This window comes from Papio anubis, chromosome 13 (genome assembly GCF_008728515.1).
Source record: "Papio anubis isolate 15944 chromosome 13, Panubis1.0, whole genome shotgun sequence".
NCBI classification, from domain to species: Eukaryota; Metazoa; Chordata; class Mammalia; order Primates; family Cercopithecidae; genus Papio; species Papio anubis.
The window spans coordinates 34146972-34174593 of record NC_044988.1 but is presented as its reverse complement, the minus strand read 5'-3'; the positions used below and the strand labels follow the sequence as shown (position 1 = coordinate 34174593).

The window sequence follows — 27622 nt, the reverse complement described above, 5'->3', positions numbered from 1 at the left end:
CTACGTTCTCTAACCGAAAGAACCAGATTTCTATCCCAGGTACCTCAAGACAGCATCCCTACTTCTTTTTTCCGGAGATTGAGGCTAAGGCCTATGCCTCCCTGTGAACCAGTAGGATTTTTCTGAAGAAGCTTTGAACCTGACTAAATGCACATGCCCATATGCAACACACAAACGTTTCACCACATATTTGATTGCCAGCTAAATGCTAGCCCCCGGGGTACAGTGGAAAGCAAGAACAGACGCAGGCCCTGCCTTCATGAAGCGGGGGTCTCAGGAAAGAGGTCACACGCCCACAAATGGAAACAGGTCGATTAACACCGTGAAAGAGATGAGAGGGGGGTTTCTGTGAGGGAGACGAAGCTTCATTAACAACCCGGCAAACAAGAACGGGAAACGCAATCCAGGTGGAGGGAGCAACACCTTTTAACGTACGTTATCAGGTCACAGGGGTCCTATGCTCTCTCGCTTGGTGAGGAATCTCCCATTGGGGAACGAAAGAAAAATGAATCAAACCGGAGGGTGGCGGGGTAGTGAGGGGATTTTGGCTTTCATTTTAGGAGCCAGGGCCTGCTACCTTCGACCACCTGAGACCCCTGGGAGGGCGGGAAAGCCTCGGCGCCGCCAGCGCGCGCCTTCCCTTGACGTTCTCGCGAGGCCCCCACGCGCTCGGAATTCCGCAGGGTTTGTGCGCGCGGCTCGGCCTGGCGCAGGCGCAGAGAGGGAGCAGAGTCAGGCCGACCGCCATTGCACAACGCGGAGGACTCGCCTGCGGTCACAGGGATGCTGAGGCACTTCTGCTTGTGCATGCTGTGGCTTGGACTCCTGCTGGTTCGGTTTTCCCGTGAACTGAGCGACATCAGCAGTGCCAGGAAGCTGTGCGGCAGGTACTTGGTGAAAGAAATAGAAAAACTCTGCGGCCATGCCAACTGGAGCCAGTTCCATTTCGAGGAGGAAACCCCTTTCCCACGGTTGGTTGCACAGGCCTCGGAAAAGGTCGAAGCCTTCAGCCCCTACCAGTTCGAAAGCCCGCAAACCGCTTTCCCGGCCCGGGGAAGAGGCACAAACCCAGGTAAAAATCTAAACCGAAGGCATGTTTGTTCACCTCTGTACATTTCTTATTCCTGTATTTGCTTTGCCAGAAGGTAAGCTTCCCCAGGAAGTGGAATTTGTGCCTAGTATACAGCTTTTTAAAAAAATTGTAAAAAACAGTGTATTGAAAATATACAAAACTTCAGCGAAGCGCTTTTTTTTGTTTTTTTAAACTTAGAGGAAATAAGTGTACACTTGTAAGTCTACAATTTATGTAAGAATGTTGTTCCTTTCAGGAGTGCCTGTCATCTGGCAAACTCCTTTATGTCCTTCAAAGCCCAACTTAAGTATCATTTTCCCTGTGAAGTCATCATTGACCTTTCATATCCAATAGCTCCATTGTCCTTTCTACCACAGTATCTAGCACATAGTTCTATTTGACTGTCGTCACTGGCTACAGAATGAGCCAACCTTGTAGAAGATAAAAATGCAGATACCTTGTTCAGAAAAGCAGGAAAGGGCCATTAAAATAAAGGTGGTAAAATATAAAACTGTTTTCTTTACTTGTTCATATCCCCTGGTCACGCACCAGGAGATAGGCCTGGTTCATTCTATCAGGCTTCATTTAAAAGTTTACGTACTTGTATTTCATTCACTTACAGTTTCAAAGGTAAATTTATTGAGAATTTCTACTACAACAACGGAACATTTAAACCAAATGCAAGGCCTGTGTGACTACACAGGTTTCAGTCCCATGAAGTCAGCCTTATATACCATACTATATTATAGGGACTATTTCATGCATATTTTTGTCTGAAATGCCTGGCAGGTGGCCTAGCACGTAGCATGTGTTTAATATGTGTTGAATTTATACTTAATGCTTTCAAGCAGTCTGCAGGAAGAATATTCTTGTTTCAGATTCATTGGTATCATCTTACTATGTTTTTACATTTGTGACTTAACATATTTTATTCCCAATATGATTTGCTATTTTAAGAGAAATTGCACTTTGTTTATAGTCTATCCATAGGAAGAAAATTACTGCCTTTTACAGTAATTCAGTTTATTTGATTCGGACAAAGGTTGCAAAAGTGAATATTTCTGAAATTAAGGGAATGAGTAAACTATCATGCCAAAAAGAGACCCTAATGTAGAGTACTGAAAAAAGTCAAACAGTGCACATTGTAGGCACTCATTAACTTTTTTGAAATAAATGAATACAATTTATAAAATCAAAAGACAGAAACCATGAGACTGATTCTTGATCATTTTCAAACTGACCGTCAAACTAACCCACATACAAACCTCACTTTGTCCTTCTGTTAGAATGAAGGAAGTGTCTCTCCCCAGTCTTCTACTGTTACTTTAGTTCAGTGACTCTCACGCTTTAATGTGCGTATGAATCATTTGGGAATCCTGTTAATTTACAGCCTCTGAGTTGGTAGGCCTGGGGTGGGGCCTGAGATTTTTCATTTTTAACTAGCTCCCAGGTGCTGCTTGTTGGTGGCCCACACTTTTGAGTAACAAGGTCTAGCTTACTCTCTCTCTCTCTGTTTTTTTTTTTTTTTAACTCCTCTTTCTTATTCTTTTCTCCCAGGAGTGCAAGAAGAGCCTTCCCTTTCTGCTTTATGTTGGGTGGGCATTTCTCTTACATCAAATACTGTGCTCTCACTACCTGTGCTATAATACTGTAGTCAAAATTTTATTTTTAGACCTCCAAGCTTGAGGCTGTTATTTAAATAGAGGTTGGAATGCCTTTTCTCAACAAAGTGCTCTAAAGACAATTTTCTTAATAAAAATGTTCAACTTTAAAACTCAGCTTGTTAATGATCCCTTTGTTTTAGGTATTATTCACACTCCCCTGGAAGAATAAATGTCATTAACAATGAGCAGGGAGCTGCAATGAAACAAGACTTGTAGAAAATAAAAATGTGTCTGACAATATTTGAAAATTGTTATACACACAAAACCTGCTACTATGGAAACTGTGTAAAAGACAGTTTGCTGAAGTGGAAATACGGTGTAGCAGTAAAACCACAGTTGTATTGAAATATGTAGAGGAAGGAAAAATGAGTTAGGTTATCAATATGAATTGTATTATTTTAAAAATTGTTAATCTATAAGGAAGATGACATTTATTCTGTCCTGTTAATTTCTAGGAAATAATTTAGAAGTTGCAGAGATGTATGTGTTTCTAATATAGAATACATAATTATGCCGTGATTTTTATATATGAATGTGGCTGGAAAGTTGGTTACTTTTTATTTCGCTTTTACCAGCAGGACAAGTTGTTGTGTTAAATCAAGTCAGTTGTCTGAAATTTTAATATTCTGATGATCTATTTGAGTCTGACACAGAAAAATATAATTTGCTACGCCGCTATTAAAAAATGCTTTTTTTCAAAGCTACTCATACATAACTTGAATCTGTAATTGTGTGCTTCTTGTTAATGAACCCTGAAGGTGGAGGCAGTATCTCCAAGACCTACCCATAATGTGGCACCATGAAGTTGACAACATATTTCTAAATTATGACTGAGTATTGTGCTTCCCAGATATGAGTGCCAGGTGAAATCATTAATGTTTCAAAATCAGCTTTTCATAATCTGTAACCTCTATTCCAGTTAGATTAATCATATTCTCATATTCTTGGTCTTCATGTCACATATTCTTGTTTTTCTTGTTTCTTTATGTTTCAGATATCACAACTAATCTGTAAAGGGCCTTTCTCTTTATACATTACTTTAACAAAATTTGAGTGCCTATTATGTGTTAGGCATTTTTCTTGGTGCTTGGGATGTTAAACAGTGAAGGCTCCTACCCTCATGAAGCCTACAGAATGGTAAAGATAGACAATAAACATAAGTAAATTATAATTTACAGAAGATGATTGTCCTCTCTTAGCCCCTTTCTGCACTTCCATTCTCCTCCTGTCATTGACAGTTGTAATGTGTTCATTATATATTTTTTGTCTGTATAAGTTTTTGCAAATTATGCTTCTTTCCTGTGCGTATGTTTTTAAGATATATCTAAATGGCATTTAAGATCTACATCTTATTGTTGCCATGTGAACATTTAGTCCATTGCTTCTAACTACTGCGTAGTACTCATGTGCATTCCTCACATTTTACTGATTTATTCAATTATGAATAATGAATCTTTAGAACAAAAGATTCAATTATGAATCTATATAGCCTTGAACTCCCTACCACTATAAATAACACTGCCATGAACATCATTGTATGTGTCCCCTTATGAACCTAGAAGTGTTTCTGGGATACACATCTAGAGTGGAATTACGATGTCATGAAGTATGTGTATGTTTAATTTGCTTGAGGAGTGTCAGATTGCTCTTCAGAATGACTACACCAACGTATAGTTGTACCACTAATCCTATGTCCTCATATCTATGTCAACAATGAGCATTATACAGTTATTAACTTTTACCAGTGTAATAGACATAAAATGACATTACATATCTATTTTAACTTGCTCTGGGTCTGAACATCTTTTCATATATATGTTAGCCTTTTGGATTTTCTCTTAAAATTTCCTGTTTATATATTTTGCCCAATTCTTGTTGGAATTGTTATCATTTTCCAATTGATTTGTAGGAGTTAATCAAATCTAGATACAATAATAACTAGTTGTTGGTTTTAGATGTCACAAATGTGTTCTCCCATTTTGACATCTGTCTATTGGTATTGCTTGACTGAAAGCCTTAACTTTTACATAATTAGGCAGTAAGTGTTTTGCCTTATGTATTAGAGGTCCTTTTCTGTCCTTCTGTTAACTTTTCAGTTTTACTTTTCACATTAAGTCCTTAATTATTAGGCCAGTTTTTAGTTCTGGTGTAGGTAGGAATATTACCTCAGTTTCTCAATAAGTCTTATTTTTCTCTACATAGGGAGCTAGTTTTCTAAACACTTTCTACTAATCAACTATTTTTCTCACTAATTTGTGGGATTACCATTATTGATAAGTTTGAGCTTCCTATTTTAATTGGTCATTTATTTGACCTTGTATCATTACTATTTTTGATACTGTGACTCTATAGGATGTGATTTATCTGGCAGGACAAGTCTTCAGTGTTTATTTTTTCCCTTAGGATTGACTAAGCTAAATCTTCAACCTTTATTCTTTCATATATATTTAAAAGTATGCTTATTGAATTTCTTTTTAAAAAATCCACATGGTATTTTATTTGGGATGCATGGAATGTTATCAGGGGAAACTGCCCCCAATATTTCAATGTAGGTTCTGTTTTCCATAAGTGTTGGCCAGCTGAGAAATAAAGAGAAAGAGTACAAAAAGAGGAATTTTACAGCTGGGCCGCCAGGTGTGACATCACATATTGGTAGGACTGTGATGCCCGTCTGAGCCTCAAACCAGCAAGTGTTTTATTAAGGGTTTCAAAAGGGGCGGGCGTATAAGAACAGGGAGTAGATCACATGCTTCAAAGGGCAAAAAGCAGAACTACTAATAAGGGTCTAACAAAGATCACATGCTTCTGAGGGAACAGGACAAATGGCAAAAGCAGAACTACTAATAAGGGTCCAACAAAGATCACAAGGCAAAGGGCAAAAGCAGAACTACTGATAAGGGTCTATGTTCAGTGGTGCACGTATTGTCTTGATAAATGTCTTAGATAACAGAAAGCAGGATTCGAGAGCGGAGAACCGGTCTGACCATAGATTTACCAGGGTGGAGTTTTTCCCCACCCTGGTAAGCCTGAGGGTACTGCAGGAGACCAGGGTGTGTCTCAGTCCTTATCTCAGCTACGTAAGACAGACATTCCCAGAGCAACCGTTTATAGACCTACCCCCAGGAATGCATTCCTTTCCCAGGGTATTAATATTAATATTCCTTGCTAGGAAAAGAATTGAACGATATCTTCCCTACTCACACGTCCGTTTATAGGCTCCCTGCAAGAAGAAAAATATGGCTCTTTTTGCCTGACCCCGCAGGCAGTCAGACTTTATGGTTGCCTTCCCTTGTTCCCCAAAAATTGTTTTATTCTGTTCTTTTTCAAGGCGCACTGATTTCATATTTTCAAACACACATGTTTTACAATCAATTTGTACAGTTAACACAGTTATCACAGTGGTCCCGAGGTGACGTACATCCTCAGCTTATGAAGATAACAGGATTAAGAGATTAAAGACAGGCATAAGAAATTATAAAAGTATTATTTGGGAACTGATAAATGTCCGTATTAAAATGAAATCTTCACAATTTATGTTCCTCTGCCGTGGCTCCAGCCAGGGTCCCTGATTTCCCGCGACATCTCTCCCTTTTTATATAAATGTGTCATGGTGATGAAGGCTTGTTCGTTCTCTCGGTTTTGACGCAGGATTCTTTGACGGGTCCAGCACACTAAAAACAAGCTGATTAAACAGAGAAACATGATTCCAAAATTTACTATGATGGAGCCCCCAGTAGACTTAATCCAAGTTGTGGGGTTTAGTCCAGAAAGACTTTCTGCCACCCTATCTAACGCCTCAGCTCCAGGCACAATGGATAAATGAGCTTGAGAGCCTTCAAAAATTTGTTTCTTTAATTTAGTTATGTCCAAAGATAAATTATCTTCCCTACCTAGAAGGTGTCCTTTGACCATTTCCCATGAATGGTCAGTCTCATTGTAGGAATATGGTGTGATACAGAAATCAAAAGTATTCCAATCGCACTGCATTTGCTTGCAATGTTCGAGACTCATTAGCCAGTCTCCAAGCCAAATAACAGACTGTCTTAAATCATTAATTTGATTAGCTAATATTTGATCGATGCCCTGCTGAGAATTCCACATTTGGGTGGAATTGCCTTGCCATTCCTTAACAAAGTGAGCCGTTTGAATAGATTGGTGTAATGCCACTCCAGCAGTGGTGGCCAGCGCAGTCACTGTAATTAGGCCCATGATCACAGCAATTAAAGTGAAAACAAATCTCTTGATCTTTTGAGAATTTGTTGTAACACGTCGTTAATTAAATGTACTGAGGGGGAATATTCCCAAGGTCTGGGTAAAGTTACCAGTATCCAGATTCCTTCTTAAGCTTGAACCAACATTACAGTTTTCCTGAAGTCAAAATGGGAGTTAACACAAGTGTATAAATGACAATTAATGCATTGGACAGTTTGATTTTTCGTCCAAATTTTGATATTTCCCACTAACAGCATGTAAGGAGGCTTAACACAACTCTGTATAGGAATGGTCAGGCTGGAGGTAAACAAAGCAGAATGTTTGAATCTACATTGATACTGAGGGAGAAGAGCGGCGGTGGCAACACCCAATGTTCTCCACCGTAAAGAAGCAATCCGAGGTGCCCGGGGATGCCAAAGAGGTAGAGGGGCATACCTGGGTCGAAAAGAATTATAAGGCCAATTGGAGTCCCATAAAGGAGGATCGGCGTCAAAAAGAGGGTAAGAGTTCAAAGGGGATTTATCATGGGGTTCAGAATCACGTACGTGAGGGGCGATAGTGGGGACAACAGACAGAAAAGCTTCCAATTCCCATACTCACAGTCCAGACATGGCAATAGCCAATTTCCACAGTTCTGGATGTTCAGGACTCAGAATGGGGAATATCATATGAGGCCTTGGCAGGGGTGGGGGGGTGTGTGGGTAATGCCATTATCTTCCCGTTTTAAGGGAAAGAACGAGCTGAACCTTCTATGCAAAGTAGGATGATGATCCTTGTCCTCCCAATAAGAAATACAATAAGTAGCCTCTAGGCATTGCTTTCAGCCAGAGGAGCAACTGTTTTTAAATAGCCCTTTAGTGCCCAGTCTATTACTAAACCATATGAATCATTTTTTAAATATTACTGCATGTGAACTAACACAGTCTTCACAAATTAAAGTTTTAGATAGGCTCTCAAAATTTTTAGAACATGGTTTTCCTACAGGTTTATATTGAAAATATGGGGATCTCCTATTACTCCCCTTTTCATTTGTCTTAAAAGAGAAAGGGAGAGGCCGGGGACCAAATGTCCCCATTCCCCTGTGGCTAATCTCTCTGGAAGATAAGCAGCCCAGACTTGAGTTTCTAGATGGATACAACCAGGTGCATGTCTGAGGCACAGATGAGGGTATTTATAACCCACAGTAACATTAAATGCAGTGCCTTCTTCTCCTCGTTGAGCAGGGCAACGGTTATCTGTAGCTCCAGGCATCCACACACTATTGTTAGTATACCTTTCTGCAGGAGCATCCACCCAGGTGAGAGGTTGGATAAGTGGAGGAAAAGGCACATAAGCCCAATAAGAATAATTTTGTGTAGCAGGTAAATCAGTTTGAGGGAAAACTGGTGAGACAAAGTATAAGGAAGAGAATTATTAAATAAAACCTATTGTAAGCGAGATCTAGTGCTGAAGGAGGAACAGAAGAACAGGGGGATATTATTTTCAGGCTAGTAGAAATGGTGAGATTTTTTAGGTTCGTAAGGAGAAAAAGGGAATTAGGAGAAGTGGGATTAGTTAGAGGGGTCTCTGTTGCCATTAGGGAGGATTGAACCAGACCCATTTTGATTTGGTGTGCCAGTTTATGAGGAGTTGGCACAGATCTCACCAGGTATGAGGATGGTCTCTGATGCAGACGTCTCTTCCCTGTGGTTTTCATTGTTAGTATTCACACGAAGTTTAAGTCTTTTAGTGGGCACCCAGACAGGGGATTGATGATCTCCTGGTGAAACATAAGCATACCCTCTTCCCCACATTTTAATTGTTCCAGGTTCCCAGGTATTGGTTTGGGAGTTTTTCCATAACACTGGCTTGCCTTCATTTAGGGAGAATATTTTTGGCTGTATAATGGCGTTCAGCTGCAGTCAGAGTATTGTCTTCAGGAACATTTAGAAAGTTTAAACAATGCTAAATGTAATTGAGGTAAATTTTGTCATTGGAAGCAATACATGGCCATTTTACACTCACGGTTCGCAATCTCAAAAGCTAACATATGAAGGAGAAAACCTTGAGCATGCTCATCAGAGACAGATTTTTCAACAGCATCTTGTAATTTAGCCAAAAAATCAGGGTATAATTCATTGTGACCCTGTTTAACAGTGGTGAAAACAGGAGCTTGGCCCGAGGTGTGTAATTTATCCCAAGCTCTCATACACACCTTTGTTACTTGTTCTGTGGTGAGAGCATCAAAGCCTAGTTGGGCAGTAGTGTCAGAGTAATATCCAAGCCTGTGAGCTGAGCCTGAGCCATTGGAATGCCATCAGCCCGATTTAGCTGAGCCTGCAGATGGGCCTCCTCTGACCACCAGGTACAGAATTGTAAATGCTGAGATGAAGTTAGAACAGCTTTTGCCAAAAGGTCCTAGTCTAAAGGAAGCAAAGTGACCTCAGTACAAAGAGTCTGTAATACCATTTTAGCATATGGAGAAGTAGGACCATACTGAGTACAAGCATCCTTGAATTCTTTTAAAAAGGTAAGATTGGCACATATCACACACTTGTGCTCCTTGAGCATTGGGAGGTTCCAGTGCGACGGGATAAGCCCATGCCTCTAATCCACTTGTTTCTTTGTTCTGGTGTAATAAATGTTGCATGGTAGTTTCAAGAACAGGCACATGAGACAGAGTCGGCATAGAAGTGACAGGAAAAGTATATGTAGATAAGGGAAACTGAGGTTGAGGAGGTCAGACCGGTATGAGAGTGTGAGAAAGGGGCATTGGGGGAGAAGAGGCAGATGCATACTGATGATTATTGTCCCAATCCTGTGCAACCAGAATGGCAGGGGCATCCATGTGTGAAGAAGGGTAGAGGAGCAGGTTGAGTGGATGGCAAAGTGACCGGTTGAGGGACCGAAATGACAGGAGGGTGAGGGGCTGTGGAGGATGGGGGAGGGCCTGCAGAATTACAGGTAAATTGTAGTTTGGTCCCGGAGCCATTAGATGGCTCTGGAGGCAAAGGCTGCAAAGGTTTGAAGAGGGAAGAGTTAGCATAGTTATGGTCCCGGGCATATTCTTCTGAAAAGAAATAAGGTCATCAGGGGGTGACATTAAGCCAAAGTCACCAGAGTTAGATATTGAATCCTCAATATCGTCAGGTCGGGGAGGAGTAGGTGAAAGGAGAGGCTGAGCACATAACGAAGGCCGAACGGGAGAGGAAACCTGAGAAAGAGGTAGAGGGTCACCAGATTCAGAAAATTGTAACTGCAGGGATCATGGGATTGGTATGTCATTAGGATGGCATGTACCAAGGCCCAATCACTCCAAACAGTGACAGGAACATAATTCCCTGTTGGGACCAGTTCCCGGAATTTTGTACCAACACGATCCCATAGTTCCACATCTAATGTTCCCTTTTCAGGAAACCAAGGACAGTGTTCCTCCACCGCCCTGAATAGGGTGACCATATTTTCCATGGGCTCTTGAACTCCTGCCTGTTTTAACAGGAGGTTAATATAGCAGAGATAAGCATAATGTTTAGACTCTTCATGACCTATAGTTACCCCGGACAATACACAGACAGCTCACCAATTGTCAGGGATCCAAACAAGCATTTCTGTGGACTGGACTGATGAATGTTTCTAGGCTCTCTGCAAGAAGAAAAATATGGCTCTCTTTGCCCAACCCCGCAGGCAGTCAGACCTTATGGTTGCCTTGCCTTGTTCCCTAAAAATTGCTGTTTTTCTGTTCTTTTTCAAGGTGCACTGATTTCATATTGTTCAAACACATATGTCTTACAATCAATTTGTACAGTTAACACAATTATCACAGTGGTCCTGAGGTGACGTACATCCTCAGCTTACGAAGATAACAGGATTAAGAGATTAAAGACAGGCATAAGAAATTATAAAAGTATTATTTGGGAACTGATAACTGTCCACATTAAAATGAAATCTTCACAATTTATGTTCCTCTGCTGCGGCTCCAGCCAGTCCCTCTGTTCAGGGTCCCTGACTTCTGGCAACATAATGTATACACTAATTTGAAGAGGATTGACTTCTTTTTTTCCTTCACGTTTTAAGTTCAGGGGTACATGTGCAGGATGTGCAGGTTTGTTACATAGGTAAATGTGTACCATGGTGGTTTGCTGCACAGATCATCCTATCACCTAGGTATTAAGCCCAGCCTCCATTAGCTATTCCTCCTTATACTCTCCATTCCCCCAGGCCCCCTGTCAGGCAGGCCCCATTGTGTTGTTCCCCCGCATGTGTCCATGTGTTCTCATCATTCAGCTCACAGTTACAAGTGAGAACATGTGGTGTTTGGTTTCCGTTTCTGCATTAGTTTGCTGAGGATGATGGTTTCCAACTCCATCCATGTCCCTGCAAAGGACATGATCTCATTCTTTTTTTATAGCTGCATAGTACTCCATGGTATATATGTATCGAGTTTTCTATATTCAGTCTATCATTGGTGGGCATTTAGGTTGATTCCATGTGTTTGCTGTTGTGAATAGTGCTGCAGTGAACATATGCTTGCATGTATCTTTATAATAGAATGATTTATATTCCTACACCCAATAATGGATTGCTGGGTCAAATGGTATTTCTGCCTCTAGGTCTTTGAGAAATCACCACACTGTCTTCCACAATGGTTGAACCCCACCAACAGTGTAAAAGTGTTCCTTTTTCTCCACAACCTTGCCAGCATCTGTTGTTTTTTAACTTTAATAATAGCCATTCTGACTGGCATGAGATGGTATCTCATTGTAATTTTGATTTGCATTTCTGTAATGATCAGTGATGTTGAGCTATTTTTCATGTTTGTTGGTCACGTATATGTCTTCTTTTGAGAACTCTCTGTTCATGTTGTTTGCCCACTTTTTAGTGGGGTGGTTTTTTTTCTTGTAAATTTGTTTAAGTTACTTATAGATGCTGGATATTAGAGCTTTGTCAGATGGATAGACTGCAGAAATTTTCTCCCATTCTATAGGTTGTCTGTTCACTCTCATGATAGTTTTTTTTTTTGCTGCGCAGAAGCTCTTCAGTTTAATTAAATCCCTTTGTCAATTTTTGCTTTTGTTGCAATTGCTTTTGGTGTTTTTGTCTTGAAATCTTTGCCTGTGCCTATGTCTTGAATGGTATTGCCTAGATTTTCTTCTAAGGTTTTTATGGTTTTGGATTTTACATAAGTCTTTAATCCATCTAGAGTTAATTTTTTTGTAGGGTGTAAGAAAGGGATCCAGTTTCAATTTTGAGCCTACGGCTAGCCAATTCTTCCAGCACCATTTAATAAATAGGGAATTCTTCCTTCATTGCTTGTTTTTGTCAGGTTTGTCCAAGAGCCTATGGTTGTAGGTGTGCGGTGTGTGGTTTTGAGTTCTCTATTCTGTTCCATTGGTCTATGTGTCTGTTCTTGTACCAGTACCAAGCTGTTGTGGTTATTGTAGCGTTGTGGTATAGTTTGAAGTTGGGTAGTTTGATGCAGAAAACCACAGACATGGTGGCTGCCTCTCCCCACAGGAGCTTTGTCCCAGAGTGAGATCAGAGCTCTGTCTGTATAACCCTGGCTGGAGTGGCTGAAGCCTCCACATGGAGGTCCTGCCCAGTGAGGAGTAATGGATCGGTGTCCTGCTTAAAGAAGCAGTCTGGTCACAATCTGCCAAAGCAGCTGTACTGCCTTCTGGGGAACCCTTTCTCATGCCAACTGGCAGGCTGGAACAGCTGAGTAAAGGGAACTGCAGAGATGGTGGCAGCCTCTCCTCCCCAGGAGCTCAGTCCTAGGGAGAGATCATGTCTCTGTGCCTGTGCCCCTGGCTGGAGTGGCTGAAGCCCCCACAAAGAGGTCCCACCCAGGGAGGAGGAATGGATTGGGGTCTCACTTAAAGCAGCAATCTGAGCGTGGTGGCTCACGCCTGTAATCATGGCACTTTGGGAGGCCAAGGCGGGCAGATCACTTGACATTAGGAGTTCGAGACCAGCCTGGCCAACATGGCAAACTCTGTCTCTACTAAAAATACAAAAATTAGCTAGGCATGGTGTCACGTGCCTGTAATCCCAGCTACTCGGGAGGCTGAGGCAGGAGAACCGCTTGAACCTGGGAGGTAGAGGTTACAGTGAGCTAAGATCACACCACTGTACTCCAGCCTGGATGACAGAGTGAGACTCCATCTCAAAAAAGAAAAAAAAAACATTCTGGCCACAATCTGACACAGCAGCTGTGCTGAACTGTGAGGTACCTTCCTCCTCTCGACTGTTTGGATTCTCCAAAGTCGGGAGGCTGAAAAGGCTGAGTTGACCTTTCCCAGAGATGGCGGCTGCCCCTCCTCCCAGGAACTCTGTCCCATTTCAGGCAGACTCCAGCTTTTGCCTTGGCTGGCTGGAATTCCAAATCAGGTCTTAACTTGTGAGGTACTGTGGAAGTGGGACGTGCAGAACAATGGCTTGGCTCCCTGGATTCAGCCCCCTTCCTTCGGATATGCACTGTTGTATCTCCCGCCTTGCCGGGATGCCAGGGCCAGAGTCTGTAAAACTCCTGGGCCTCAGTGTGTGCCTGAGCGTCTGCTCTGCTGAGACTCCACACAGCTCTGTGTATCGAACTCAAGGCCCTAGTGGCATGGGCTCATGATGGGATCTCCTGATCTGCAAAGATCAGGGATCAAAGATGGGATTTCCTGATCTGGGTTTCAGAGATCTCTGGGAGAAACGTGGTTTCCCGGGCGGGGTGACGCAATCACTCACCACTTTCCTTGGCTGAGGGTGGGGTTCCTTTGGCTCCCTGCTGTTCCCTGGTGGGCCATTCATTGCTCCATCCTGTATTTCTTCATTCTTTTTGGGTCAAGTCATTTGCCTAGTCAGTCCCAGTGTGAGAACCTGGATATTTCGGTTGAAGGTGCTGAATTCACTCTTTTATTCCTCTCCCTGAGTGCCACGGATCACAGCTGCATCTAATTGGTCATCTTGTTCCCTTCCCCGCTATTGATCTCTTTATTACATAAAGTCATCCTAATCAAAGTCATGAAATTACTTATATTCTATTATTAGGATTTTAAAGTTTTCTTTATGGAAACTTTTATGGTATCGGGCAAGTTCATGCTTAATAATTTTTTTTTCAGCTATTGTTAGTACCTGTGAATTATATTTGCTAGTTAGTGACTTGGCTAGAGAAATGCAATTTACTTTTATAGGTTGATCTGTATCCAGCAACCATGCTGAACTATCTTCATAGTTCTAATAATTTGTTGATTCTGTAAGTTTTTTTTTTATCATTTGAAAATGATAGTTATATCACTTTCTTTCTAAACTTACACCATTTTTTTTGCTTCGATTTCTTGTGTTATTCCCAGGCTTAAAGGGCATACATTAAAATATCTCCATTAGGTATGATGTTTGTAGGTTTATGCTATATAATCTTCAGTAAGGTAAGGAAGCTTGCTAAGAGATTTTTTTTTAATCATTGTAAATAGGGCTGTACTTTATTAAGGTCTTCTTTTGGCATACTTTTGCATAGTCTTACGATTTTTTCTTTCATTAATTAAGCAAATACTCATTGGGTACCTACTAAGCACCCAGGCACAATTTTAGATTCTTGGGAATATATCAGTGGACAAAACAGACAAAGATCAAAGGCTTTATGGAGCGCTCTGAAGTAATAAACATAATAAGTAAATATTAGAACGTAGTAAGAGCTACAGAAAAATGAAAAAACAGTGTAAGGGAGATAAACAGAGCAAGGAGTTGAAAAGTGGGGTATAGTATTAAACAGTGTGGTAAGGGTAGACCAATTATTGAAAAGATGAGATACGAGAAAAGAAGTGGTAAGGGAATTAGCCAAGCGGATATCTGAAGAAAGGACATTCACACAGAGGAAACAGTGGAGCAGATACCCTTCTGCCTGATGTATACAGGGAATACCTAAGAGGCCAAGTGTGGTTGGAGCAGAGAAAGTGAGGAAAGTAGTAGAAGATAAGGTAGAAGAGGTAATAGGCAGACATGATAAAATAGAGCATTTTAGGCCAGTAGTCCCCAACCTTTTTGGTACTGGGAACCAGTTTCATGGAAGACAGTTTTTCCTTGGACCAGGAAGGGAATGATTTTCAGATGATCCAAGTGCATTACATTTATTGTGTACTTTACTTCTATTACTATTACATGATAATGTATAATGAAATAATTATACAACTTACCATAATGTAGAATCAGTGAACTCGTTTTCCTGAAACTAGATGATCCCATCTGGGGGTGATGGGAGACAGTGATAGATAATCAGTCGTTAGATTCTCATAAGGAGCATGCAACCTAGATTCCTGGCATGCGCAGTTCACAATAGGGTTCACGCTCCTATAAGAATCTGATGTTGTCCCTGGTCTGACAGGAGGTGGAGCTCAGGTGATAATGCGAGCAATGGGGAGCAGCTGTAAATACAGATGAAGCTTTGCTCGCTCCCCTGCCCACTGTTCACCTCCTGCCATGTGGCCTGGTTCCTAACAGGCCATAGACCAGTTAAGTCCCCAGGGGTTGGGGACCCCCTGTTTTAGATCATTTTAAAGACTTTGTTTTGGGGTGATGCAAGGAGTCATTAAGATTTTTTAGCAGAGAAGTGACATAATTGACATTTTAAATGGATCACTCTGGCTACTGTGTTGAGAATAGACTGTAGAAAGGCAAGAGTAGAAACAGAGACTTGTTAGGGAGGGTCTTAGATAAGGATGATAGAAGTGGAGGTAGTGAAAACTTAAATTCTAGTTATACATGGGCCATATTTGATGTGAGATATGAGGAAGATAAATCAAGAATGACTCCAAAACATTGTTGATTCTAAAATTTTGTATATGGAACACCTGGAAGGATAGGATTGTCATAAATGAGATAGGAAAGGCCTCAAAGTGGAACAGGTTTGGAAGACAGTATCAGTAGTTCAGTTTTGGACATGTTGAATTTCATGGCGTTTTTAACAATGTTGAGTTTGAAACATTAATGTGGAGGTGTTGAGTAGGAAGTAAGGTATATAAATCTGGAGTTTGAAAGAGTAATCTTGTTTGCAGGTAGAAGTTCAGGAGTCATAGGTAGATACATAATTTTTTGAGCCGTAAGACTAGAGGGGATCACCAGAAGAGTAAGTGTACATAGAAAATAGTACTAAGAACTGAGTCCTCAGAAACACCAACATTAAAAAGTTAGGGAGTGAGAATTGTAAAGGAGACAGAAAAGGGACAGCTACTTAGGTTGGAAGAAAAAAGAGTGTGGTGCTGTGGAAACCAAATGATGAAAGTATATCGGGAAGAGGTGTATTTGATAAATCAATTAATATGTGAATGGCTGTTGAATTTAGCAATATGTTTGTGACCTTCATAAGAGAAGTTTCAGTAGAGTGATGAAACAAAAGCCTGATTAAAGTGGGTTTAAGACAGTGAGAGAAGAGGAACAAGTTAGTAAATATACAAAACTCTTATCAAGGAGTTTTGTCACAGAAAAGAGAAAATAAATATGATGGTATCTGGCAGAGTAAGTGGGGCCAAGAGAAATATGTATGGGTTTGTGTGTGTGTGTTTTTGTAAGTGGGAGAAATAACAAGTTTTCTGATAAGAGTAATTCAATAGAAGTTAAAAACTGATGAAGAATACAGAGAAGGATTGCTGGAGTAGTGTCCTAGAGTGGGCAAGAGGAGATGAGATGTAATATGTAAGTGCAGAAATTGGCTTTAGAGTGTATAGTTCATCTGTAGAAATAGGTAGAAAGGGAGAGTATATGGGTGTACATGTTAAGAGATGAATTTAAAAATTTGCAAAGGGAGTTGATGCAAGTTCTTTTTCAGATTGCTTCAATTTTCTCCTGAAGAAGAAAGCAAATCCAGCTGTGAGTGAGGATGGGAGTCTATTAACATGGTAAACTACATTGATAGATTTTGTGATCTTGACCTATCCTTGCATTTCTGGGATGAACCCTTTCATTTTTTTTTTTTTTTTTAAATTTTATTTTTAAGATCAGCGATACATGAGCGAGATATGCAGGTTCATTACATAGGTAAACATGTGCCATGGTGGTTTGCTATGCCTATCAACCCATCACCTAGGCATTAAGCCTAGCATGCATTAGCTATTTTTCGTAAATGCTAGCCCTCCAACCCCACCCTCTGACAGGCCCCATTGTGTGTTATTCCCCTCCCCATGTTCATGTGAGCTCATTGTTCACCTTCCACTTATAAGTGAGAACTTGTGGTATTTGGTTTTCTCTTACTGCCTTAGTTTGCTGAGGATAATGACTTCCAGTTCCATCCATTTCCCTGCAAAGGACATGATCTCATACCTTTTTATGGCTACATAGTATTCCATGGTGTATATGTACCACATTTTCTATATCCAGTCTATTATTGATGGGCATTTGGGTTGAATTCATGTCTTTGCTATTGTGAATAGTGTTGCAATGAACATACGCATCTTTGTAATAGAATGATTTATATTCCTTTGGGTATATACCCAATAATGGTATTTCTGGGTCAAATGGTATTGCTGGGTCAAATGGTATTTCTGGTTCTAGATCTTTGAGGAGTCACCACACTGTCTTCCACAATGATTGAACTAATTTACATTCCCACCAACAGTGGCAATTAGTTCCTATTTCTCTGCAACCTCAAAAGCATCTGTTGTTTCTTGACTTTGTAATAATCGCTATTCTGACTGTTGTGAGTTAGTATCTCATTGTAATTTTGATTTGCATTTCTCTAATGATCAGTGATGTTGAGCTTTTTTTCAAATGTCTGTTGGCCACATGAATGCCTTCTTTTAAGAAATGTCATTTCATGTCCTTTGCCTGCTCTTTTTTTTCTATCTTTTGAGATGGAGTCTTGCGTTGTCGCCTAGGCTGGAGTGCAATGGCATGATCTCAGCTCACTGCAACCTCTGCCTCCTGGGTTCAAGCAGTTCTCCTGCCTCAGCCTCTCCAGTAGCTGGGACTACAGGCACACGCTACCATGCCTGGCTAATTTTTGTACTTTTAGAAGAGATGGGGTTTCACTACATTGGCTAGACTGGTCTCGAACTCCTGACCTCAGGTATCTGCCCACCTCGGCCTCCCAAAGTGCTGGGATTACAGGCGTGAGCCACTCACTGCACCCGGCCTGCCCACTCTTTAATGGAGTTGTTTGTTTTTTCTTGTAAATTTGTTTAAGTTCCTATAGATTCTGGATATTAGACCTTTGTTAAATGGATAGATTGCAAAATTTTTCTCCCACTCTGTAGGTTATCTGTTGACTCTGATGATAGTTTCTTTTGCTATGCAGAAGTTCTTTAGTTTAATTAGATCTCATTTGTCAATTTGGTCTTTTGTTGCAATTGCTTTTGGTGATTTTGTCATGAAATCTTTGCCTGTGCCTATGTTGTGAATGGCATTGCCTAGATTTTCTTCTAGGGTTTTTACAGTTTTGGTTTTACATTCAAGTCTTTAATTCAGCTTGAGTTAATTTTTCTATAGAGTGTATGGAAGTGGTCCAGTTTCAGTGTTCAACATATGGCTAGCCAGTTCTCCCAGCACCATTTATTAAATAGGGGATCCTTTGCCCATTGCTTGTTTTTGTCAGGTTTGTCCAAGATCAGATGGTCATAGATGTGCAGCCTTATTTCTGAATTCTGGAACAGAAATTCTATTGGTTTATGCTGTTTTGGTTACTGTACCCTTGTAGTGTACTTAGAAGTCCAGTAGTGTGATGCCTCCCTTCAGCTTTGTTCTTTCTGCTTAGGATTGTCTTGGCTATTTGAGCTGTTTTGGTTCCACATGACTTTTTAAATAGTTTATTCTAATTCTGTGAAGAATGTCAATGGTAGTTTGATGGGAATAGCATTGAATCTATAAATTACTTTGGGCAGGATGGCCATTTTCACGATATTGATTCTTCCTATCTGTGAACATGGAATTTTTTTTGTTTGTGTCCTCTCTGATTTCCTTGAGCAGTGGTTTGTAGTTCTCGTTGAAGAGGTCCTTCACTTTCCTTGCTAACTGTAATCATAGGTGTATTCTCTTTGTAGCAATTGTGAATGGGAGTTCGTTCATAATTCAGCTGTCTGCTTTCTTGTTCTTGGTATGTAGAAATGCTGGTGACCTTTGCACATTGATTTTGTATCTTGAGACTTTGCTGAATTTGCTTATCAGCTTAAGAAGCTTTTGGGCTGAGACGATGGTGTGTTCTAGATGGGGTGTCTATGTTTGCATGTCATCTGCAAACAAAGACAATTTGGCTTCCTCTCTTGCTATTTGAATACCTTTCTTTCTCTTGCCTGATTGCCTTGGCCAGGACTTCAGATACTATGTTGAATAGGAGTGATGAGAGAAGGCCTCCTTATCTTGTGCCAGTTTTCAAGGGGAATATTTCCAGCTTTTGCCCATTCAGTATGATATTTCACTGTGGGTTTGTCATAAATGGCTATTATTTTGAGGTATGCTCCATCAACACCTGATTTATTGACAGTTTTTAACATGAAGGGAAGTTGAATTTTTTAGAAGACCTTTTCTGCATCTATTAAGATAATCATGTGGTTTTTGTCTTTAGATATGTTTATGTGATTAATTACATTTATTGATTTTGTGTATTTTGAACCACCCTTGCACCCTGGAGATGAAGCCAACCTGATCATGGTAGATAAGCTTTTTGATGTGCTGCTGTATTTGGTTTGCCAGTATTTTATTGAGGATTTTTACATTGATATTATTCAAGAATATTGACCTGAAGTTCTTTTTGTTGTTATATCTCTGTCAGGTTTTGGTATCAGGATGATGCTGGCCTCATAGAATGAGTTAGGGAGGAGTTCCTCCTTTTTGATTGTTTGAAATAGTTTCAAAAGAAAGAATATCAGCTCCTCTTTGTACTTTTGGTAGAATTCAGCTGTGAATCCATCTGGTCCTGGGCTTTTCTTTGGTTTGTAGACTATTTATTACTGCCTCAATTTCAGAACTTTTTATTAGTCTATTCAGGAATTCAGCTTCTTCCTGGTTTAGTCTTGCAGGGGTGCACGTGTTCAGGAATTTTATCCATTTCTTTTAGATTTTCCAGTTTATTGGCATAGAGGTGTTTATAGTATTATCTGATGGTTATTTGTATTTCTGTGGAGTCAATGGTGATACCCCCTTTATCATTTTTATTGTGTCTATTTGATTCTTCTTTCATTTCTTTATTAGCCTAGCTAGTGGTCTATTTGATTAATTTTTCCAAAAAAAAAAAAACAGCTCCTGGACTCATTGATTGTTTGAAGGGTTTTCTGTGTCTCTGTCTCCTTCAGTTCTGCTCCAAGCTTGGTTTTTTCTTCTCTAGTTTTGGGGTTTGATTGCTCTTGGTTCTCTAGTTCCTTTAGTTGTGATGTTAGGGTGTCGATTTGAGATCTACCTTTTTGATGTGGGCAGTTAGTGCTATAAAGTTTCCTGTTAAGACTGCTTTAGCTATGTCCCAGAGATTCTGATATGTTGTCTCTTTGTTCTTTGGTTTCAAAGAACTTCTTGATTTCTGCCTTAATTTTACTGTTTACTGAGGAGTCAATCAGGAGCAGGTTGTTGAATTTCCATGTACTTGTGTGGTTTTGAGTGAGTTTCTTAATCTTGAGTTCTAATTTGTTTGTGATGTGGTCTTAGAGTCTGGTTGTTATGATTTCAGTTCTTTTGCATTTGCTGAGGAGTGTTTTACTTCCAATTATGTGATGTGCCATGTGGTGCCAAGAAGAATTTGTATTCTCGTTTGGGGTTGGAGAGTTCTGTAGATATCTATCAGGTCCATTTGATCCAGAGTTGAATTCAAGTCTAAATATCTTTGTTAATTTTCTGTCTCAACGGTCAGTCGCATGTTGACAGTGGAGTGTTAAAGTCTTCCACTATTATTATGCAGGAGTCTAAGTCTCTTCGTAGGTCTCTAAGAACTTGTTTTATGAATCTGGGTGCTCCTGCATGTTTGCATATATATTTAGGATAGTTAGCTCTTCTTATTGAATTGACCTGTTTACCATTATGTAATGTTCTTCTTTGTCTTTTTTATTTTCGTTGGTTTAAAGTCTGTTTTGTCAGAAACTAAGATTGCAACCTATGCTGTTTTCTGTTTTCCATTTGCTTGATAAATTTTCCTTCATACTTTATTTTGAGTCTATGTGTGTCTTTGCATGTGAGATGAGTCTCTTGAATTCAGCACACCAATGGATCATGACTCTTTTTCCAGCTTTCCCTCTGTGTCTTTTAATTGGGGAAGTTAGCCCATTTACATTTAAGGTTATTATTGTTATGTGTGAATTTGATCCTGTCATCATGATGCTGGCTGGTTGTTTTGCAGACTTGTTTATGTAGTTGCTACATAGTGTCACTGGTCTGTGTACTTCAGTGTGTTTTTGTAGTGGCCGATAATAGTTTTTCCTTTCCATATTTACTGCTTCCTTCAGGAGCTCTTGCAAGGCAGGTCTGGTGGTGATTAATTCCCTCAGAATTTGCTTGTCTGAAAAATGTTTTATTTCTTCTTTGCTTATGAAGCTTAGTTTGACCAGATACAATATTCTAGGTTAGAAATTCTTTAAGAATATCAGGTTGGTGCAGTGGCTCATGCCTGTAATCCCAACACTTTGGGAGGCCAAGGCAAGTGGATCACCTGAGGTCAGGAGTTTGAGACCAGCCTGGCCAACTTGGCGAAACCCTGTCTCTACTAAAAATACAAAATTAGCTGGGCATGGTGGCACATGCCTGTAATCCCATGGACTTGGGAGGGTGAGGCAGGAGAACTGCTTGAACCCTGGAGGCTGAGGTTGCAGTGAGCTGAGATGATGCCATTGTACTACAGCCTGGGTGACAAGAGTGAAACTCCATCTCAGGGGAAAAAAAAAAAAAAAATCAAATAAATATTGGCCCCTAGTCTCTTCTGGCTTGTAGGGTTTCCACTGAGAGGCCTGCTGTTAGTGTGATGGGCTTCCCTTTATAGGTGACTCGACCTTTCTCTCTGGCTGCCCTTAACATTTTTTCCTTCATTTCGACCTTGGAGAACTGATGATTATATGTCATAGGGCTGATCCTCTCATGGAGTATCTTACTGGGGTTCTCTGGATTTCCTGAATTTGAATGTTGGCCTGTCTTGCTAGTTTGGGGAAATTCTCCTGCATGGTATCTTGTAGTGTGTTTTCCAACTTGTTTCTGTTCTCCCCATCTCTTTCAGGTACCCCTATCAGTTGTAGGTTGTCTTTTAACATAATCCCATAGTTCTCAGAGGTTTTATTCATTCCTTTTCATTCTTTTTTCTCTAATCTTGCCTGCCTGCCTTATTTCAGCAAGATAGTCTTCAAGCTTTGATATTTTTTCTTCCACTTGGTTTGTTCAGTTGCAGACTTCAAACTTGCATTTGCATCATGAAGTTCACAGGTTGTATTTTTCAGCTCCTTCAGGTTATTTGTCTTCCTCTCTAAACTGGTCATTCTTGTTAAACAGCTCCTGTAATGTTTTATCATGGTTCTTAGCTTCTTTGCAGCAAGTTAGAACATATTCCTTTAGCTCAGGGATGTTTGTTATTATCCATCTTTTGAAGCCTACTTCTGTCAATTCACCTATCTCTGACTCAGCCCAGTTCTGTGCCCTTACTGGAGTCATGTTACAGTCATTTGGAGAAGATTGAGTTTCCAGCATTTTTGCATTGATTATTTCTCATCTTCATGGGTTTGTCTACCTTTGATCTTTGAGGCCAATGACTTTTGGATGGGGTTTTTGTGAGGTCTTTCTTGTTTATGTTGTTGTTGCTGCTCCCTGTTTGTTTTTCTTTTAGCAGTAGGGCCGCTCTTCCATAGGGTTGCTGCAGTTTGCTGGGAGTCCATTCCAGACTTTATTCACCTTGGTTTCTTCTGTCCCTGGAGGTATCACCGTGGAGGCTGCAGACCAGCAAAGATGGCAGACTGCTCTTTCCTCTGAGAACTTTGTCCCAGAGGGGCACTGATCTGATGCCAGTGGAACACTCCTGTTGGGAGGTCTCACCCAGTTTGGAGGAATAGGATCAGGGACCCACTTAAATATAGCAGTCGGCTGCCCCTTGGTGGAGCGAGTGTGCTGTGCTGGGATAAATCTCCCTCTCCAGAGCCAGTAGGCAGAAAAGACTAAGATGGCTGATCCATGATAGCACAGCCAACCCCCCTCCTAGACCCTCTTCTCAGGGATATCAGCGTTCTATCCATAAACCCTCCACTGCAGATGCCAAAATTCCCACAGGGAGGCCCTGCTCTGTGAGGGGGAATGGATTGGAGTCCCACCTAAAGAAGCAGTCTGGCCACAAACTGTCCCAGCTACTGTGTTGTGCTGGGGAACTGCTCCCCATCCAAACTGCGCTGGCATCATGGTAAGGGAAAACAGTGAACTGGAGTGGAGACACAGTAATGGCAGCCACCTCTTCCCCCCACCAGGAACTCGTGATCTCAGTGCCTGCCCACCCGAGCAGCCATTATCAGTCTGCACAGCTTAATGCTTGGAACCCAAGGCCCTGGTTCATGAGGGGAGCTCCTCATCCCCAGGTTGCAAGAATTCGTGGGAAAAGCATGGTTTTCAGGGAAGGGTAGCACAATCCCTCTCTGCCTCCCTTGGCTGGGGAGGGGAGCTCCCTTTGCCCCATGTGGCTCCCAAGTGGGCCCTTGCTCCACTCTGCTTTTCCTTGCTCTCTGTGAGTCACACCAACCTCCTAGTCAGTCCCAATGAAAGAACATTGGTAACTCAATTGAAGATGCAGAATCCACTTGCCATTTTCGTCCTTTTCAGTGGAAACTGCAGAGCAAAGGTGTTTCTATTTAGCCATCTTGGCTGCTCCCCCGAACCCTTTCTTAATATATTTGTAAAACATGTTTATGGATTCAGTTAACTAATATTTAGGAGTCTGAAATCAACATTTGAAAGTGAAATGAGTTTTTAAATATTTTAAAATCTCATATTGTTCTTATCTAGTTTTGGAATAAAGATTATGCCAACTTCATAAAATGAGCTGGGCAACTTTTGCTCTTTTTCTGGAACAACTTGTATATGATTAGTATTTCCTATTTTTAAAAAATAGGTGGAACCATCCATCTATGTGTTTTTTTGAAGGTGATAACTGACTAACCCTTTTCATTTCTTTGAATGTTGTTGGTACATTTAGGTTTTCTGTGTCATCGTGTACCAATTAAGGCATCTTGTATTTTTCTAGGAATTCATCCATTTAATCTTTATTTTTAAATGTATAAGCATTCATAATATTTATTTTAAAACTTTAAAAATATGTTTTAAATTAAAACAATATTTGTTTTAAAAATTTAAGAAACATTTGTTAAGATATTTGCTTTAAAACTGTATCTACTTATTTCTTTTTTTCTGCTGTATTTTGTTCATTTCCATCTTTTTTGTTCCTGATTAGTCTGGATAGAGTTCTTATTCTTTTAAACAAACAACTTTTTAATTAAATAAAAAGTTATTAAAGAGTGCTCTAATAGGCCTCTAACTGCAAAGGACATAGATTCACCTAAATAACCTCAAGATAAAAGGGGATAGTAGTTATTACAAAAAAAAAAAAAAAAAAGTATAGCAGTGAACCTAGAAAGACTTGGTAAAGCCTGGGGAATCATATTAGCTCTAAAAAACAAAAGCAAAAAACTTCTGCCTTCGTCTCTCTCTCTCTGAATCTTTTCTATGTTCCTTTATGATTTTAGCTTGTCATGACAAACCTCGTAGAATCCTTTTAGCTTTGGTTCTCACTAACTCATTTTTTTCTTGTTACTTATTCTAGTTTCAAACTGAGGAAATCTAATTGGGTCGATTCATGTTTTTCACATGACATGGCTTGCTAGCCATTGTGACAGATTGGTTTCTTTGGGGTCAGGTGCCAACCTCTAGTTTGTTCAACTGTGGCTAGAGAATACAGTCACATGGTCCAGAACATGGCTGCCTAAGAGCTGGCACTACAGTAGAGGCTATTGGCAAATATATCCTCCTAGAAGGTACTGTATATGAGCAAGGGCCATAATGGAAGCACAATAAGTCTTCAAATAATTACCTTCTGGAGTTATTTTGGTTTCCAGTATCCAGTATTGCTAAGTGAGTTAAGAGCAGCATAACAGTGACAATCAGTTCATTGTACCTAGAGCATATTACCACTTCTCTATTTCTTTATTAAAATAAAGAACAAAATGGTTTCTACTGCTCAGTTATAAGATGTGCATAAGAAGACAAATGATAAAATCTGAAAATGGGCAAAGGATTTGAACAGACATTTCTTCAAAGAGGATATTTAATAAGCATATGAAAAGATGCTTAACATCATTAGCCATGAGGTAAATGCAAATCAAAACTACAGTGAGATACCACTGTGCATCCGTGGGGATAATTATAATCAAAAAATGGAAAATGTCAAGTTTTGATGGGGATGTGGAAAAATTGGAACTCTACTATATTGATGCTGGGATTGAAAACTTGTGCAGCTGCTGTGGAAAAGTTTGGCAGTTCCTCAAAACTTTAAACAAAATTATATCATGCAGTGCTCCTTCCATCCCTAGGTTACACCCCAAAGAATTCAAAACATATGTTCACACAAAAACTTGTATGTGAAAGCTCATAGCAGCACTATTCTTTTTTTTAATTTTTTGAGACAGTCTTGCTCTGTCATCTAGACTGGAGTGCAGTGGCGCTATCTCAGCTCACTGCAACTTCTGCCTCCTGCGTTCAAGTGTTTCTCATGCCTCAGCCTCCCAAGTACCTGGGATTTCAGGAGTGCACCGCCACGCCTGGCTAATTTTTTGTGTGCTTGTAGTAGAGACAGTTTCGCCATGTTGGCGAAGCTGGTAGTGAACTCCTGACCTCAAGTGATCTTGCTGCCTCGGCCTCCCAAATTGCTGGGATTACAGGCATGAGCCACCATGCTGGGCCATCAGCACTATTCATAATGACCAAAAGTGGAAACCACTCAAATGTCCATTGATAAATGGATAAACAAAATGTGGAATATCCACACAATGGAAAATTATTCAGCCATAAAAGATACATGCTACAATGTAGGTGAACCTTGAAAATACTATGCCAAATGAAAGAGACCAAGCACAAAAGGTCATGTATTGTATGCTTTCATTTATATGAAAGATATGGAATAGGCAAATCCATAGAAACAGAAAGTAGATTGGTGATTGCCACGGAATAGTGGGAGAGTGAAATGCAAATGACTGCTAATGGGCATAGGGTTTCTTTTTGGATACAGATGTTCTGGAATTAGATATATAGTTTCACAACCCTGTGAATACACTAAAACCCACTGAATTGTATACTTTAAAATGACTAATTTTATGGCATGTGAATGATATCTCAACTTCATTTGTTAATACAAAATGTACAAATGCGTACAGCCTTTTTATAGGAAAACACTACACCTGCTTTAGTTAAAAATAAATATTGCTTTTGAATAACCATACTTTCCATTCTTTATTTAAAATGTGATTGTTTTTTAATAATTAACTGATTTTACTGATCCAATGTTAAATTTTCATCTAAAGAAAGATTTTAATAAAGGAGCATTTCTTTTCTTCTCTCTCAACAGTGTCTACTTCTGCCTCTTGGGAAGAAGCAGTAAACAATTGGGAAATGCAGTCACTACCTGAGTATCAGGATAAAAAGGCATATTCACCCCTTGATAAGAAAAGAGAATTTTCTTCATCACATAATATCAATCTATATATTCATGAGAATGCAAAATTTCAGAAGAAAAGTAGAAACAAAATTAAAACCTTAAGCAATTTGTTTTGGGGGAATCATCCCCAAAGAAAACGCAGAGGATATTCAGAAAAGTGTTGTCTTACAGGATGTACAAAAGAAGAACTTAGCATTGCATGTCTTCCATATATTGATTTTAAAAGGTTAAAGGAAAAAAGATCATCACTTGTAACTAAGATATACTAACCATTATAGAAATTTTTCTAACCTAATAAAAGCTTAATACATTTATTTTACTCTATTTTAATTTTCTTGTAATTGTGCTTATAAGTGATATGCTGTGAACAGTGTCTGAATGCACTTGCAAGCAATTGACCATACCTTACAGTGGTAATAGGAATCTTAGTATTTTATTTGGTGACCCTGTTGTTTTCCTTAGTTTTCATATGCTTTTTGAAGATGTTTCTGGAGGTGGTTTGACCCATGCAGACATCTAAGACTTACCTGTTCACTTGTCATTATCATTGAAACTCTCTTAAACCGTACTTTAAGAAGGATTATGGAACCTTCTGCTTTCCATCTGTATGACATGCAAACTGATGCCCATGACAGTTAGGCTTACCCCAAAATGCTGACCCATCTGTCCCACCAACTTAAAAATAACAAATCAACTACCATTCCTGGTAGAAGCCCTCGTACTGTAATAGTAGTTACACTTCTGATTCCTTGAGTTTTATTATAGTAATTTCTCTTCACAATTTCTACTGAGGACTTAAAAGAGAGTTTTGTGAATCTAAACTAAAATCTCTCCAACATACCCTGTCTTTGCTTTGAATCAACGTATAAATCTCAGTATTTGATTGAGAAATCTGTAGAAAAGGTTCTTAAAGTGTGGTCCCTGACCAAATCGGCAGCATCAGCATCACATGGGAACTTGTTAGAAATGCAGTTCTAAAGTCTCATCTCAAACCTACTGAATCAGAAACTCTAGTTATGGGGGCCAGCAATCTGTGTTTAATAAGCCTTCTAGGCTATTCTGAAGTAGGTTAAAGAT

The 27622-nt window shown here is 39.9% G+C and overlaps 1 protein-coding gene across 2 annotated transcripts; it reads left to right on the top strand.

The window, feature by feature from the left end:
- The first annotated feature begins 685 nt into the window (after positions 1-685).
- INSL6 (insulin like 6) lies at positions 686-26859 on the top strand. 2 transcript variants are annotated; one of them, XM_017949888.3, is made up of 3 exons: positions 686-1072; positions 16733-16802; positions 26456-26537. In XM_017949888.3, exons 1-3 carry the CDS (start codon positions 784-786, stop codon positions 26514-26516), a joined length of 420 nt encoding a protein of 139 aa, XP_017805377.3. In that variant the 5' UTR covers positions 686-783; the 3' UTR covers positions 26517-26537. The 2 variants fall into 2 exon arrangements, with proteins under 2 accessions (XP_017805377.3, XP_003911789.3); XM_003911740.4 differs by lacking the exon at positions 16733-16802 and having other exon boundaries at positions 26456-26859.
- The last annotated feature ends 763 nt before the right edge of the window (positions 26860-27622 follow it).